The following is an 18,886-nucleotide window of genomic DNA, read 5'->3' as shown; positions in this document are numbered from 1 at the left end:
CACACTCCAAATGCAAAACATGGAAGGTATATCAGACTCTGGTCAACATCAAATAAAATAAACATGTAAGTTTATAAAATGGTTGACAAATGTTTGGTGTGTTGGCCACATAGATATTTTAGAAACTTATAGTTATAAAATGGATACTCCCGCTGCATGTAACCAGTGCATAATATGTCTACATCCAATTTCAACAGTGCAAAATTCAATCAGTGGGGGCACACAAATAGACTCAAAAACAGCCCAACACCTCAATAACTGTAGACATAGGGAAATGTTCATATACACAATCAAAACTTTAATCGTACATCATTCTTATAAAAAACTTATTGAATTTTTCAAACATTTCTTAAAAATAGCTCAGCTTTAGCTTGAACTTGTAAAGGACCCATCACCAACATGGGGGCTTTTACAAATTTTATTCTTTTCTTGGTTTTTGTTTATTCTAGTTCTTGCATTGTAAATCACTTTTGGATAGCTTTGAGACAGTATAGAAATGTTTTAAATAAATAATAAATATATAAAGGTCAAAATTCAAAAGCATTTCTGTGGTGGGCAGGTGTTTGATCATGTAAGTGCTTTGTTCTAAAAATAAACTTCCAGCTAATGCTTAATTTTGGCTGTGTAAGTTACTATATGGTCAAAGTTACACATTAGAGAAACTAGTAACATAGTAGATGACGGCAGAGAAAGACCTGACGGTCCATCCAGTCTGCCCAACAAGGGCAAGTCAAAAACACGTGCTGACACCAGCTTAGGCCCCCTTTTTCTGCAGCTTGGTAAAAGGGGCCCTAAGAGAGTTATCGAGGTTCAGTAAAGGCAGGCTCTTACCAAACCTCGAGTTATCATGGGCGTCACCAGCCTACAGCATCTCAGTACCACAGGTTGCTGATGGCCATGTATAAAGAATAACACTGCTTGCAAGCAGCATTATTTCTTCAGCCTGGGAGCATTGGGCTGCCAAGCCATGGCTTGATAGTCTGACATCTTATAGGGGCTGGCAACCTAACAAATTAGTGTAGCCAGAGTGCCTCCCCAAGCCGAACCCTCACATGCTACCCCTCCCCCCCAATCAAGGCAGTAGTTCCCATCCCTAGCATGCTGTCATATCCAGCGCTACAAAAATATATTTATTTTTGAAGCACTGGTGTGTAACTGGCGGTAATGATTACCATCGGGTTAGTGTGGGAGCACTTACCACCACCTCAATGGGTGGCGGTAAGGGCTCCTCCCTGAAATAGCCATGCGGCAAGTGCTTCATTTGCTGCACCGTCATCCAAAATGGCACCAGCTAGGGTACTACCACTACAACTCATGTTTATATGTAAGGGTAACTGATGGGGGGGGATCTAGTTGAGGGAGTGTAATGTGTGTGTGTGTGGGGGGGGGGGGGGGCTCAAGGAGGAGTTCTGGCTTTGGGGAGGAGGCACTCTGGCATGCCAGCGCCACTGCAGGGGTCATTTTACTGCAGCTTGGTAAAAGGATTCAGGACCCCTGAATTTTTAAAATTATTCTGTATACTTTATCTTTAATAGAGTTTTCTGAATATAATACAAGGATATTCCTTGATCAGGAAAATAGAAATTACAATATGAAAGAAAGAAACTTACAAAAAAAACAAATCAACAACCCTCAAGAAGCATTTGTTTCCTGATGTTTAAATTAAGTTCAATACAGTGAAATCCGCTTAAGTGGAAGGGTCTGGGACCAAAGAAATGCATGCAGTTAACCGGAGCGTGCACTTAACAGCTGTGACCCAAAGAAGCTTGACATCTGATAAAGATATGTACAGTACTGTTTATTATTATACATACAGTATACAGTCTCTGTTAACTGACGTTAGGCTTACTTGAAATAATCAGTTATAGTCCTCTGTACACTATTAGGTCTGTGAGTTCCATAGACTACGTCTGCCAGACGGTAAAAACTGTCATAGTACTGACATCCAGTGGCCTCCAGATAGGCCCGCACGGTGTTGAGACTCTCCAGCGCTCTTGCAAAAGTGACAAGAGAAGGTTGTTGAATTTCATCAGCATGTGCCTCGCTGCTCATTTCATCCTCTGTTTCATCATCAGCCATTGTTGCCTGCGTGTAGGCGCATATCTCGACATCAGTGCTGTCGTCAGCTGTTTGTAGATCATAATCAACATCTATGTAGCAATGAAACTCCTCTTCAGTAACACCGGCTGGGATGTCAATAACCTGTTCATCTGATGCGTTTGCAACAGCTGCATCTGTTTCGTCCCTCTCCACATCCTTAACAAAGCTTGCCTGCTTGTAGCAGTTCACAATGGTTGCCTGTGTAACATGATTCCAGGCTTCTTTCTGTATATGTAGGGAATCCAACAGTGATAGATTACGAGCCAGTTCAACAGCACAGTCTGGTCATCCATAATGCTCATCAGACGACGTAGCACAAGAGCCCAATAATGTTGTTTGAAATTGGCTATTATGCCCTGATCCATAGGTTGGATCAGAGAGGAAGTGTTTGGTGGCAGGAAGACCACCTTGATGTTAGACAGCCTGGCATCATCCCTGTGTGCAGCACAATTATCACAAAGCAACAAAATCTGATGCTTTTGTGCCTGCATTCTAGTGTAAATTCTTTAGCCACTGCTTTCAAATTTCCCCAGTCATCCATGAATTTGCATTAGCCTCGTATGACACAGGAAGTCGCTTAACTTTCTTGAAGCAACAGCTGTTTGCTCTTTCCAATGACGAGGGGTTCCAACTTCTCACTCCCATCCATATTGCAGCAAAGGAGGATCGTCAGTCGGTCCTTTGATGTTTTACCTCCAGTAGTTTTGGCATGTTTGAATGCAAGTGTTCCATCAGGAATCGCTGGCCAGTAGAGACGATTTCCATCAGCATTGAAAATGTCACGAGGAGCAAACTCGTTCAAGATGGTAGGAAGAACTGAAACAACCCAATTTTCAGCACCAAAGTCATCAGCGTCTTGTTTCTCACCATGCTGTTTCTTGAATTTTATGCTGCTCCTCTCCTTTCATCTTTCCAACCATCCAACTTTGGCTTTGAATTCAGTTAGTCCAAGACTTTCAGCTAGCTGGTTAGCTTTCTTCATAAGCAGTGGACCACTGACAGGAAACTGTCTGCTCCTGACTTGAGAAAACCACCGAAGAGCATCTTTTACCTCCTCAGCTTTTCCTGCCCGTTTTCGTTGTGGATTTGTATAGTTTTGCCAGTCTTCCAGAAGCTGTTCGTTCTGCTTCAAGACACGTGAAATTTGACTGGGATTGACACCATATTCTTTAGCAATAGATGCTTGACTTTGTTTGTTTTCTAATTTTTTACGAACTTCTATTCATTCAGCCAGTGTTAAAATCTTACAGTTCTGCCGCGACGCCGACCCCAGTGTACACTCTAACAACATTCTTTTGTTTATTCTGCCTGTGGCAGTTAAAGGGGTGGTAAAATTGAAATCTCGTTGGTTGGTTGTCACGTGCCAATCGGCTTCCATATTCCGTATGCGCACTTATGCGGAGTCTTACCTGCAGAGGAGCGGTCATGAACCATGCATATAAGTGTATCTTGCACTTATCAGTGGTGCGCTAAACCGGTTTCTCCCCATAGAAATTGATGGTGCCAAAAACGGGACCGAAGTACGGAATGCAGTTAAACAGAGCATGCGCTTATCCGACGTGCACTGTACATATACCTTTATAATCTTTACAATCAAAATATGGAAAACAAAACTATTAACACATAAAATCTGAAAAATGTTACACACAATTAATTTCAGTAGATATTAAAAAGTATTCAAAATCCCTGCAATCCCCAGCTATCATAATAAATTTCTCTTCTATCCCTCAATCAACACTCTACCAAACAACCAGGTTTTTAATCTCTGAGAAAACTGGTAATAATCTTAATTTGTCTTTAACTCCTGAAGTCGGATATTGCAAAACCTTTGTACTATCCCTGAAAAACATCACTCTATAATCTATTTTGAGTTAAAACTCTTTGCCAATGGCAAATCCAACACACTAGCCTCACTAGATTGTAATACTCTGCAACCCTTCTTACAATCCTATCTTTTAAGTACTTCTGTGCTCCACCATAGATTAATATGCCAAGCACAGCACGTTAAACTTGACACAATCTTTTGCAAGAAGGAAGATCCTTTTCCACTGTGCTGAACCTATTATCACCTTTGATGCAGCATTCTGTATTTGCTGAAACTTAATCAGAAGACATTTGAATAAAGTCACTCATGAAAGCCATTGGCTAGGAGGTGATGTGCTATTGTGGATTGGGAACTTGTTAAGAGACAGAAGACAGGCATTGGACTAAACGATCAGTTTTATAAATGTAGAAAGGTAAACAGTGGAATGCCCCGGGTATTTGTACTGGGATTGATGCTTTTCAATATAATCATAAATAATCAAGATAAGAGAACAAGTAGCAAGGTGACCAATCTGCAGATGACACATAATTATTCCGAGTTGCTAAATCATAAGGGAACTGCGAAAAACTGCAAGACCATCTTGCAAGACTGTGAGGAGGGTGCATAATAATGCACATAGGGATAAATAATCCCAACTACAGCTACACAATGCTACATTTCATTTTAGGAGTCACTACCAAGGAAAAGGACCTAGGTAAAACAGAATATTACTGTTAAATAAATGAAGAATAAAATTGAGAATACAGTAATGCCTCTGTATCACTCCATGTTGTGACTGCACCTTATATAACGTGTGCAGTTTTGATCTCAAAAGAGACAGCAGAACTAGACAAGCTAAACAGAAGAGCGACCAAAATGATAGAGGGAATGGAACAGTTCCCCTTTGAGAAAAGGCTAAAGAGGGAAAAGGGATGGCTGAAGGGAAATATGATGGTCTATAAAATCACGAGGGGGGTTCCTGGAAATCACAAGTCAGTGGTTTACCATTTCAAAATGTAGAAAGACAAGTGGATGCGCCAGGAAATTACTAAGCAGAACAATTAAAAATGTAATTTAATTTTAACTTAATTTCACAACTTATATTTAGAAAAACTCTAACAATTTAAAGGGACACCTCCAAACTAACTTTACATATATTAGTCAAACTCCTCTTATCAGGTTGGAACAACTTATATTTAGCAATTTTCAGTCAATATGACTAGACAGTGTAGATTAAAAAAAGGTTAAAATATAGAGCTCAATATTCAGAAAATGCTGAACTCCTAAATTTATGCACCTAAATTGGTCTCCTAAATTTGTGCCCTATTTTCAGCTAAATTTAGGAGCACAACTTTACAGCTAAAAATTCATCTTAATTTAGGAGCTTAAAAATTATGCTTATAAATTTAGGTCTGTCATTTGTTTACTTAAATTTATGAGCCTACTACTGAAAATCAGTGCTAAGACCTCGACTTCTTTTCCCCTACCCTAAATCCACCCCTGTTGCCACACACTTTTTATGCCCTTAAATTGAAGAGTTTAGTGAAATTTTGAGTAAATATTTATGCACGCAGCCCTAGTAAACTTTCAAAGAGGCCAAATTATAAGCATAACTCTCAGGGCATAAATCTGTTGAATTTCAGGCCCACAGTAAAATCTTACAATTATCTCATCTTCTCTACCCCAACACAAATACATTAAACCAAGAGCACTCATTCCATAAAGCTTAAAACAAAATTATTTACCACTCCCCATGACATGTAGTTAAAAAAATATGTTTTTAACACTTTACTAAAGAGCAATTAATCCTAAACATTTCTAAATTTGGCTGGTAGTGAAAATATTTGTTCACTCAATGCACAGTTAACCTCTGAAGGCCCTGTTTACTAAGCCACACTAGAGGCGCGTTAGTGGTTTTAGCGTGTGCTAAGCATTAGAGCACGCTAACCATGTAGACACCCATAATATTTTTATGAGTATCTACACAGTTAGTGTGTGCTAATTTTTAGCACCTGCTAAAAAAAAATTAGCGCACCTTAGTAAACAGGGTCCTGAAATTCTTTGCCAAAGGATGTGGTAAAAGAGTTAGTATAGCTGGGTTTAGACAAGTTCCTGGAGGAAAAGTCCACAAATCAAAATTAACCAGGTAAATTCAGGTAAGCCACTGCCTATCCACAGGCGTAAGCAGCACTGAATATCTACTATCTGAGATTCTACCAGGTGCTCATGACCTAGATTGCCACTGCAGCAAGCAGGATACTGGACTTCATAAACCTTTAGTTTGATCCAGTATGGCAGTTCTTATGTTCTTAAGTAATAAATTCAAAGCGAATCTTACTGGTTTACAGTGCACTGGGATGTTACTCATTATGGAATCCCATAGTACTCCCAAAGATTTTTAAATCCCTCTAGATCTATACATAAATGTATACAGAGAATGTGCTTTTCTATTTAGAAAGTACTATGTATGAAACTGTTTATTAAATGATAATGTTGCTTATTAACCAAATGTGTTGTGATAGGTCATTGTGGAGGTTAAGAAAAAAAACATCAGTTCAGCCATTTCCCTAAATAAAGCTCCAGGGTGCAATATTCAGAATACTTTATTCAATAAAAAATGCTTTTAAAATGGTACTTTCCTGATTGGGAAACATTGGCATCATCTGTCAACCTAACTGCAGGAAAGTTCAATAAGCTAAATAATGAACCATTTACATTATTTTCCTTAGGCTCCACTGATTTGCAAACACTGCATCAATAGAGCTCTTTAAAAAATTATGATAAAGACCTTCCAGTCTAACTTTCTACTTCTTTTGTCTTTTAAAGATTTCTTTCCACAAAGGTCAAATCAGTGGGGTTTGTTTTCACATTTTACAATGCATGTTACCAATTATGAAACTAAAACTGTTAGCTCATAAATAGAAAAAAAAATCCACTGATTATTCCACTGTAAAGCACAGAGGTAACGAGATAAAGTGAGAAAGACAAAATAAACCCTATATAATGGCCATAACAAACCTCTACTATATTGGTGTTTATAATATACATCCTATGATAAACCTATTACAAACTGTAGAATTGCCCACTAGAAATGTTCCTTCTAATAAGACTTCATAATTTCAATACTTTATGTGAGGGAGGCCAGTATTCATAGGGCCCTGTTTACTAAGGTGCATTAGCTTTTTAATGTACCTATAAATAGCATGCCTATAACGTCTCTTAGTGAACAGGGCCCATAATCCTTGAGCCTTCAGATTTTTTTTTTTTTACTCTCTCTTCTAGTAATTTCTGACTTAGATCACATTTTGTGGTACAATCTGGAGAACACTTTAGTTTATACCATTCTTTTTTGCCAGATCATAAAGGAAAATTGCTTACCTGTAATAAGCGTTCTCTAATGACAATAGTCATTCATATGCCATATAAACTTCTGTACTGGTGAGGATCTTTCTAGGAAACCTTAAGGTATGTGCAATGGCTTCCAGGGTGCAGATGATCCTTCAGCAGATAAGTTTGTTGATTAGCTAAGGCTAAGCTTGAAAGAAAAGGAATTTTAAAAAATTCTTCAAGGTGATTATGTATGTATGTGTCAGGCAGGAGGGAGGGAAGGAGTAGGGGGTGGAGGCAGAAGTGTGGTTCACTACATTATTGTCAGAGAATATATTATAAGGGCTGTCTTTCAAACAATATGAGAAATTCAAGACAAATGCCAACAAGCACAAAATTTGTTTTTGCAGAAAACACTCCAATTTTAATGTTTGTTCTCTCTCTTTAAATGCTGTACATGTCTGAAAACTGCTTCTATGGTGATTTTCTGCATCATCTGGAGTTATTATAATTTTAAAGTGGATTGATCAGATTTGAATTTTGTGAGATGGTCATCAATGATACTGGAATTTACCCTAATAAAATTCACCAAAGGTTGATCAGTTAAAAGTTGAAGAACAACAACAAAAAAAAAAATCTATCTATATGCATGGTTTTGGCAAAATTGCTTCTTTTTGCAATTAAATTAAATAGAACAATGAATAAAACACAAAACTATAAACTTGCACCCTAAGCAAAAGTAAGTTAGGTTCTACATCTCAAACCATCTTTAAAGAATGGACAGTCCAAACCTAACATCCTGGAGGTTTGTCAATACGTGTGGGCTAACTTCCATCAGCCACCGATGCCAGCACCCCTGAAAAATGCTCAGTTCAACATCAGTCACTGGACTGAGAATGTGCAAGATTTCTGGCATCGGCTGCTGATGTGCACTGGCTGACTTAAGCGCTGCTCAGGCAGCATGAACAGGGATTCCTGTAGGAGAACTCTTCAGCTGGTGAGACTTGGGCATCCCCGCCAGCCATTAAACGGAAGGAGCTTGAGCCCAAAGTAGGGGGTGGGAGGCCCAGGCCCCCACTATCTACGCCCATGATCCAATGTGCAAAGTATAACCTCTCCTTTATGTACATGTAGCTGAAGGATGAATAATGGAACACAAATAGATTAAAGCATGAAACCGTATTAGATCATTGGAACTGCTGTGCAGTTTTGATGGAATCTAGTGGAAGATGAGTAAGCCACTACAATTTGACTGTGATGGCCACAGACTGAATGCTGGGGCAGTGTAACATTCTATAGATCTGCATTATCATTGCTGGAAGCATTTCCAATTTGATTAATTACTTCATAAAGAAATGGAAACCTAAATCTGTCTTGTCTTAAAAGGAGTAATTAGGATCTCAGCTCTCTGCTTCATTCAGAGTTTTATCAAGGTTCTGACCCCATGATGTATGGGAAGACACACACATCAAATGGAATCCATTGATTAATAAAGGGAGACGGGGCACCCTGATATAATACCCTGGACAAAATAGCTTGTAGATAAAATAACCCATGAGAAAATAATCCCTGACAAAATAGCCCCATAACAAAAAAAATAGCCCAGAGCCCTTCACAAAAATAAAAAGTATAGTAAAACCTCTGTCTCCCTCCCTCTGAGGGTCCAGCATCTCTTCTCCTCTTCTATTCCCACCTCACAACATAGTCCAACATGTCTCCCTCTTCCTCCTGCCTGCCCTCCATGATCCGGTATCTCTCCCGCCTTCCTCCCCTGGCAATCCTTCAACGTTCCTGTGGCCCACTGGCAGTGTCAACAAGCTGCTTTGACTGGCCCTAGAAGCATTCTCTGTTGTGTCCTGCCTACATGGACATAGAAAGTTGCATCAGATGAGGCAGAAAACAACAGAGGGAACACTTGCAGGGCAAAGGGGAAACATACCTCAGCTCAAAACAGCAGCAGGACTCAGAAAGACACACAGTCAAAGCAGCAGGATTAGGTAAAATACTTGAGGGCAGACTCTTTATTCAGGGGGCTCATTTGTCAGGGGCCAAATTGTGGGCAGGCCCTTTTGTCAGGGGCATGTTTGTCTGGGGTTTTTTTTTGTTGGGGCTATTTTTGTCTGGGCTATTTTGAACAGCTACCCCGACATAATAGCCTAGACAAAATAGCCCGGACAAAATAGACTTGTAAAAAAATAGCCCTTGAAAAAAAATGGCTCATAACAAAATAGACATAGGAAGTTGCATCAGATGAGGCAGAAAACAACAAAGGGCATACTTCTGGAGCAAAGGGGAGACATATCTCAGCTCAAAGCACAGCGGGACTCAGAAAGACACACAGTCCCAGAAGCAGGTAAAATACTCGAGGGCGGGCTCTTTTGTCAGGGGCTGATTTGCCAGGGGCTATTTTGTCAGGGGCTTTTTTTTGTCTGTTTTTCTTTTTTGTTGGGGCTATTTTGTGTTTTGGCCTTTTTGCTGGGGCTTTTTTGTAGGGGATTTTTTTGTCTGGGCTATTTTGACCAGGCACCAAGAGAAGGCATTACTTCTAGTATGTCTTCTGATATTCTCAGAGCAAAAGAGTGGTACCTTCCTATTAGGGTTGATGCAAACAGGTCTACATCACATACGCCCCATTTGAAGAAGATTCTGTTTGTCACATCCTGATATAGGGAACATTTGAATGGGTCCAGCTAATAACTGAGACTTTATTTCAGGATGCTGTGTATACACGGTTTTGAGCTGTCCCATGAGAAAAGGCCCAGTTTCACACCTTGAGAATTCCCATAACAAAATAGCACAGAACCTGTTTCTTCTTACATATATACATATATATATATATATATATATATATATATATATATATATAGGTTGAACATGACCACATGATTTTCTGAACTAGAATGATTTTGTTGGACAACTGATTCCTGAAAGTCTTTACAGTGTTCAGAACTTCCCATAAATCTTCTTCACAAAAATGGTGACGGAGAAGAAGTGGGAAATTACAGGCCTGTAAGCCTCACTTTGGTGGTTGGTAAAGTAATGGAGGCTCTGATGAAGGCAAGGATAATGAACATCCTGGAATCCAACAGGTTACAAAGATCTGAGGAAACATGGTTTTACCAAAGGAAAAATGCACCAAATGAATCTGATTTTTTTTGACTGGTTGACCAGAGAATTGGATCAAAGACACATGTTAGATATACTCTACTTGAATTTCAATAAAACCTTCCACATGGTCCCTTATAATGAATAAAGTGAGTTGGTTGAAATTTGGACCCAACGTGGTGAACTGGATTACAAACTGGTCGGCTTACATATGATAGAATATGGTGGTAAATAAAATTCACTTGGAGGAAAAAAAAGGTGAATAGTAGGATGCCTCAAGGATTAGCATTGGGGCCGATTTTAATCAATATATTTGTTAGTTATATTGCCTTAGGGTTAGAGAGAAAAGTCTGCCTCTTTGCGGATGACAAATATTTGTAACAAGGTAGACACTCTGGAAGGAACAGACAAAATGTGAAGTGATCTACAAAAATCAGAATGGTCTAATGTTTAGCAGTTAAAACTTATTGGAAAGAAGTGCAGATTGATGCACTTGGACATTAGAAATCCAAAGGAACTGTATATGCTAGGTTTCAAAAGGCAGACATTCATGGACCAGGAGAGAGAACTTGTGAAACAATGTGACAAGGAAGAGGCCAAAGCCTGAAGAAAGCAAGGCTGTATAGACACGTATTACCAGCAGAAGAAAGGAAATGCTAATACCACTGAATTGCTGGGGCCTCACTTAGAGTATTGTGCTCAATTTTAGAGGTTGGATCTCTCTAAATATATCAGAAAACATGAAGTGGTTCAGAGGAAGGCAACAAATAGGGTATGGAGTTTGTGCCAAAAGATGAGAAGAGACAGGAACTCCTGAATGTGTACAATGGATGTTTAAATACTTAAAAGATATTAATAAATGATGAACAAATCTTCTTCAGAGATGGGTAAGCAACAGAACCAGAGGGCAATATTCTGGATGCAGGGTGGTAAACTTAGGAGTAACATCAGGAAATATTTTTTCACAGAGACAAAACAGTCTCTGGAGACAAAACAGTTATCAAATTCAAAAATGAGTGGGATAAACAAAGAGAAAAAGGAGGGAAACAAATGAAAATAAAACTTAAATGACCTCATAGTTATTGAGGTGTTATGGGCAGGAATGGACTTCAATGGCAACTCCAGTAGTAGGAAAGTAAGGCCAGTGCCGAGAAGACTTCCATGGTCCATCTCCCAAAAATGGAAAAGACAGATCAGGATCAAACATGTATTTTATATCACATTCATACCACATGCTAAGATTGCAAGTACAGTATATCTGAATGTGGGAGGGGAAGACCATAATAAAACCACTTTTCAGATATTGGCATGATGAAGTGGTATTGTGTACAAGACTGCATCATATATAACTGCCTATATGGAGTTGGCATGGTGGCGAATTGCCAACTGCCTTATTTGTGATGTCAGTGTTCAATAATAAAGGAATATAATCTGCACAGAATGGAAGATATAACTCTGTGTTCGGGGGCAGGTGGAGGTTGCACTGGAGTGACAGGCTGTGAGGGTGGAGTGGTGTATCCCCCCTCCTCACCCCCTGGAGGGTTGTTGGGAGAACGTTGGGAAGACTGGATGCCATTATTTACTGTGTTACGGTGAACAGAAGGTAAGAAAAGGGAAAGGGTACAGATGAGAGCGAAGAGATGGGGGAATGGGAAATGGAGAGAAACGTTTTATGTTTATTGATCACTTGATATACTGTCTTGCAAGCAATCACATTTGTGACTCACCGACAGCATATATTGCATTACAACATGCTGTCCCTGCTTCCAGTACAGTAAGTACTCTTAACTATACCTCAAGAGGTGGTGTTAAGGGCATCTATGCTACCAGCAGTCAGGTAGTGCAACTGCTGCCTAAACCTAGCAACCACTCATCGCCCCTCTCCCAATTCAATCCATCCCATTCAGAACCCTCATTCCTAATCTGAATCCTTCCTGATCCGAACTCACTTCCTGGAATCCCTCCTCAGCTCTTCACCCAACCCTCCCCTCACTTACCCAGGAATACCTTTGGGTAAGTGAGTTGGGGGGGGGGGGGGAGGGGGTTGGGTGTTGAGCACAGAGTGGTGGCCATATCAGGGATCTGACATAAAGAAACCAGAAAATCAGTCCCTATGTAAAAATCCAAGGCAATAAAGAGTAGGGATGGACAATAGGATCCCCACAAACAAAGCAAAAGAGGACCCTAGAGGTCTAATTCAAGCAAGTTTATTATAAAAGCACCTCAAATAATCTCAAAAGACCCGACACAGGATCGTGTATCGAAGGAAAAACCGCCTGCCTCAGGGGTCATGAAATCTATGAAACTTAATAAAATTAAGATATAATCAGATGAAAGTATACATACATAATAAAAGTGTAGCAAAATTCCATTCATAAACAGGTATATAAAAATATATATAGTATTACACATATATAACATGCGCCTGACATTTACTACACAGGTTTTTCACTTAAGGTGAAGAAGTAAAAAAAAAAAAAAAAAACTTGCCTACCACTTTTCCCCATGGTTAAAGATGGAAGAAATCCCATAGAAAATATGTCTCTCAATGTCTTTCTGGTCTTGTGGACATGGCTCTCCTTGTCACATGCTTTTCTCACAGCCAATAAAAACAATCATAGGATACGATTTATGACATTAGAGGACTGTCTCACACAGTAAAGATTAAAAAATGTTGGAAAATCCTAACATTAGAGACTGACCTCATCGGGACTGGAAGCTTGGTAAGTGCGATTTTCATCACTGAAGTCCTGATCCACCTCTGCATATTCAGTTTCTCCATTCACTCCACTACGTGATTCATACACAGGAGTCACATTGTGACACAAAGCAATTGCTTTCACTGCTTCATGGATGCGACTGGTAACAGTCTTCCGGACTTTGGGTGCTGAAGAATGGGTTTTTCTGGAAGGTGTTGTGCTGGTGTTGTTTCCACTGGTTTGAGAATTTGTCTTTAAAAATAAATCAGTAATAAATATAAAAAAGGGAGATGAATAAACAATACCAATAAAAAACCCATCATTCAATACACTGCTCTTCAAAAAAACATCAGCGTGGTATACAGTCATAATTAAAATATTGTGAAATAAAAATCTCACAAAAATAAAAATCAACAAAACATGAACAGATGCATAAAGAAAAGAATGTTTAGCACAATTACTACCCAAAGACAACTGTAAAGAAACAAACAAAAAAAAACCCATCTGGCATAGAAAGGGGTAAGGATAGATCCTAAAATGGTTAAGGATAGATACTAAAGGTGTAATAGACATTTACTCAATATTAATTGGCTTACCTGAATTACCATGTCTTAATGTCTATTTTAAATATCTGAGAAGTTGTTTCCAGTTGGACTTCCAGAAGAATATGATGCCTCACACCCCATGACATCTATCATGGGTTTTTCTAGTGACAGCTTACTGGGCATCTTGGCCTCTAGTGGTACCTCCATGAGACTACTGCTAGAGAGATTTCTGTACCATTCTGAACCCAAGTATAGAGGCAGACCAAATACAGATAAAACAGTGCCCGAGAACTTCTGTTTTGTGAACAATCTCTGATATTTTCAATTGCCTCTGTTTGGGGTATATTTGGGTAAAGGGTGATATAGCCTGTGACTGTCAACTCATAAGAGAGTAAGAATAGCCATACTGGGTCATACTAATGGTCTATCTAGCCCAGTAGCATGTTTCCAACGGTGGCTAATCCAGGTCACAAGTTCCTGCAAGAAACCCAAATAGTAGCAACATTCCATGCTACCAATCCCAGGGCAAGCAGTGGTTTCCCCCATGTCTGTCTCAATAGCAGACTATGGACTTTTCATCTAGGAAGTTGCCCAAACCTTTTTTAAACCCAGATATGCTAACTGCTGTTACCACAGTGAAACTCATCAAGAATATAGATGATATCTGAAAAGTCACGTGTATAGGAAGGAATGGAGGGGATAAAACCCAAAAACCACAAAGACCAACAAGAGGAAACCTACTGTATTATACAGAGGGAGAAGGAGAAGAGGCATTTTTCCATACAACAGAGACAGAACAACAGACAGGATATGGCAACAAAGGACACATCTGAATCAAGACTGATACTAGAAAAAGTTTTTAACCTGTCAGAAAGACCATTAAATGACGTGGAGATTTCAGTCTTGAAAAAAGATATGTCCTTTGTACCAACGCCTAAATATAATGCTTTGAACACCAGAACATTCAAATTCAACAGAAAATTGAAAATTATTGATTACTTTGCTAATAAGAACATCACCAGTATTAATCAATCAATAGTGAAACAAGAGAGCACTTGGAATCCTCCTGCAAACACCAATCCTATCATACAGGTATATGAAAAACTCATCCTTAAAGAAATGAAAGCACTAGAACATCAAAAATAAGAAACCTTTTTTTAATCTAACAAGGAGTGAGAAAGAAGCCATCATGTCCCTGAAAACTAATCCATCAATTCATAAAACAAGTAGATAAAGGGGGTGCAATGGTTAGCATGGATAAACAAGATTATGTTGATGGAATTTCACTGACAGGTTCAGGATGAAAACTTTCATAAAAATTTACCTGGTGACCTTATGAAAGCAAGTGGTGCACTTATTAGACACTGGAAAAGCAGCAGGATTCCTCACTAATAAGTAATATGATTTCTTGTATAACCCTCACCCCAGAATTCCAGTCATTTTTCTCTTACCCAAAATTCACAAATCATTTATTTCACCACCTGGTAAGACTGACAGTATCTGCTACCGGGTCTATTCTAGAACCACTACATTTGTTGACATATTCCTAAGACCGTTGACCCCCTCCATTCCTTCCTACACACACGACTCTTCACACATCATCAATATTCTTGATGAGTTGATAATCACAGGCTATATCACCTTTGTGACCATGGAAATAGAGTCCCTTTACACAAATATATCCCAAACAGAGGCAATTGAAATAATTAGATATTGTTTACAAAACAGAAGTTCTCAGGCACTATTTTATCTCTTGTTTTTAATAAATTGCCTCCTGCATTCACCACTTGGTATATCTGCTCTGCTCTTTTTCTGCACTGCCCAAGTGCTGAGGGGCAGACGAGACTGAGGATCTGCCCTTCATCACCCCACTATCCACCACTGGGGAAGCCTCCTGGTAAATGCCAGGAGAAGAGTTGGAGGGGTAGGAGGCTTTCTATGGTGGGAGAGATTGGGAGGACATTTCAGATACCACTGGCTCCTTTAAAAGATAGTGGGACTGATTTTGGGCTTGCTATTTTTCTGTTGCTGAGCCAGGAACACAAAATATTCTGGGTTGCAGCAATGTAAAATACAAATTACTGTGCAAGTCACTAACCTGTGGTACTGAGGTAAAGTGGCTGTGCTAAAAATACTAATTTTAATAAAGTTTAGTATCTACTCATATAAGACTAGAATAAATATTTGGTTATAATTATAGCAGTACCCTAAAACAGAAAAAGTAGATTGTAATTAATAAGTACATAAGTATATAATTAATGCCACACTGGGAAAAGACCAAGGGTCCATCGAGCCCAGCATCCTGTTCACGACAGCGGCCAATCCAGGCCAAGGGCACCTGGCAGCTTCCCAAACGTACAAACATTCTATACATGTTATTTCTGGAATTGTGGATTTTTCCCAAGTCCATTTAGTAGCGGTTTATGGACTTGTCCTTTAGGAAACCGTCTAACCCCTTTTAAACTCTGCCAAGCTAACCGCCTTCACTACGTTCTCCGGCAACGAATTCCAGAGTTTAACTACGCGTTGGGTGAAGAAACATTTTCTCCGATTTGTTTTAAATTTACTACACTGTAGTTTCATCGCATGCCCCCTAGTCCTAGTATTTTTGGAAAGCGTGAATAGACGCTTCACATCCACCTATTCCACTCTACTCATTATTTTATATACCTCTATCATGTCTCCCCTCAGCCATCTCTTCTCCAAGCTGAAAAGCCCTAGCCTCCTTAGTCTTTCTTCATAGGGAAGACGTCCCGTCCCCGCTATCATTTTAGTCGCCCTTCGCTGTACCTTTTCCAATTCCACTATATCTTTCTTGAGATACGGCGACCAGAATTGAACACAATACTCAAGGTGCGGTCGCACCATGGAGCGATATAACGGCATTATAACATCCTCACACCTGTTTTCCATACCTTTCCTAATACCCAACATTCTATTCGCTTTCCTAGCCGCAGCAGCACACTGAGCAGAAGGTTTCAGTGTATTATCGACGACGACACTCAGATCCCTTTCTTGGTCCGTAACTCCTAACGTAGAACCTTGCATGACGTAGCTATAATTCGGTTTCTTGTTTCCCCACATGCATCACCTTGCACTTGCTCACATTAAACGTCATCTGCCAATTAGCCGCTCAGTCTCCCAGTCTTGTAAGGTCCTTCTGTAATTTTTCACAATCCTGTCGCGAGTTAACGACTTTGAATAACTTTGTGTCATCAGCAAATGTAATTACCTCGCTAGTTACTCCCATCTCTAAATCATTTATAAATATATTAAAAAGCAGCAGTCCTAGCACAGACCCCTGAGGAACCCCAGAGGAATGAGATTGTTAAAATTGTAACTAGAATTTAGTTTTCATAACATCTTGAAAATCATAGTGTCTTCATTCAATGCAATACAATGAATATAAATAGAATATATAGGGATATTTACTGTGTCTTACAGTTTTCATTAAACAGAATATAAACTAATGGCTATGAAACCAGTTTATAAAATACATTACTGTCATTTTCTTTTCAGTTTGACTTTAACCTGATTCATTTTTTCCTCACAAATTCATTTTCAGTCCAGCAGGAACCTGACTCAACCATCTACCTACCAGGGGAAGCCAAGTCAAACTGAGGTACTTTCTATAACTCAGTCAGCATAGCAATTGCAATTGGTAGGGTGCCACAAGACTGCAGTTCATCTTTGGAACCAAGTTCACATATACTTTGACTCCATAGCAACTTCCAAGTTCCTGCCAGCATGATAAGCAGAAACCTTGGTGCAGGAATTACATTTTGTTCAAACCGCTGCTATTCAGTCTGCTTCAATTTAGACATTTCTGCTGCATTAATATAACTTTACAGTTACCTAGAATATCTCATTCATTTTAAAATAATGTAATTGGCTGGATCTCAAAATACCTTTGCACAAATGAAACCACTGATACAGGGTGTGCAAGGATAAAAGAAAAACAAAAAACAAAACAGCTGACAGATTTTAGTCTACAACAGTAATACATTCATCAACCTTACAGTTAGCTCATAACAACATAGGGAAAAAGGCCCAATACAAAATCACTCCAATCAGGGCATTAAGGCAGGGCTTCTGAGAGACAAAGCTGGGCCTGGGGCAAACAATCTTCACGGCCCTGCTGTTGACCCCCCCCCCCCCCCACCGCCACTTCCTCCCTGACGCAGCAGCAAACGAGCTCTGTCGGCTATAGGTCTGTCTTTCTGCCGTGTCCCGCCTCCTGTGAAGTAACTTCCTGCATCTTCACAGGCAAGACGCGGCAGGAAGAACAACTTTTGGCCGGCAGAGCAGTCTCTTTGGATTGCTGGTGCCAGGTTCTACTTGGAGGCAGGCCCGAGGAATCTTGCCCTCCCCCACTCTCCCTCTCAGTAGCCCTGGATTAAGGAGGCAATTCTATAACAGGGTGCCATCATTTAGGCACCATATTACTGCAGGCAGTGAGCCTATTCAACTGTATATCCATACTAATGTGCATAAGTGACCTTATAGAATACTAGCATAAAGATGCATCAATGTGCTCACATGCACCTTAGTGTCTAAATGTGACATTAACATCCATAACCTACAGTATTCTATAAATAGCTTATGTCCTGCCCACAGCCCCTCCCCTGGGAACGCTCAACAAGTTTGAGTTGTGCCATTTTAGTGTGCAATTATAGAATAGTGTTTAGGTGAGCTATTGCCATTTATGTAAGTGCACATTTATCCCTGCAGATGCTAGTATTCTATGCATTTAAGGAGCCCTTTTACTAAAGCTTAGCACGTGCTAAATGCTAAGAAGCCCATTTTATACCTAAGGCTTCTTAGCATTTAACATGCACTAAATCCGTTAGTGAATGTTAAAAGCTGTAGTAAAGGGCCACTAAGTGTACAAAAAGTGCTTAAATTTAGGTGATCATTAGAGAATAAGAGGGTAAATATAAGAAAACACCCAGTTCAACAGAGGTTATTGCTAAACTAAAAAATATGCATCTATATAAATCACGCATCATTGTTACTGTTTTGCTAAACATAAACCCAAACATTCAATAAATCCATAAAATCTAAGATGCAGTTGTTTTAAGCTCCAGTCTGCAGATTCTTCTAGGCCACAATAGTTTAACAAAAGCTGCACATTCAAAACATAAAAGTAATTCTCTTGTCATATTTAAAAGTCATGATGCTCTTTAGGCAACCATCAATTTAGCACTATTATGTATGCAAAGCTCCATTCAGGCTCTGCTATATCTGACAGAATTTATCTCCTCCACTGAAGCAGATTATTTTTGATTATTAACCTTCTGCTTACA

The 18,886-nt window shown here is 39.4% G+C and overlaps 1 protein-coding gene across 1 annotated transcript in view; it reads right to left on the bottom strand.

Moving 5' to 3' along the window:
- ATP9B (ATPase phospholipid transporting 9B (putative)) overlaps positions 1-18,886 on the bottom strand; it is a 706,895-nt gene that overhangs the window by 157,726 nt on the left and 530,283 nt on the right. Inside the window, 1 exon segment of the mRNA XM_030211876.1 lies at positions 13,039-13,287. Coding sequence (XP_030067736.1) covers positions 13,039-13,287 — 249 coding nt within the window.

This window comes from Microcaecilia unicolor, chromosome 1, assembly GCF_901765095.1.
Source record: "Microcaecilia unicolor chromosome 1, aMicUni1.1, whole genome shotgun sequence".
NCBI classification, from domain to species: Eukaryota; Metazoa; Chordata; class Amphibia; order Gymnophiona; family Siphonopidae; genus Microcaecilia; species Microcaecilia unicolor.
The sequence above is the reverse complement of the archived record's forward strand: the minus strand, read 5'-3'. Positions and strand labels throughout refer to the sequence as shown.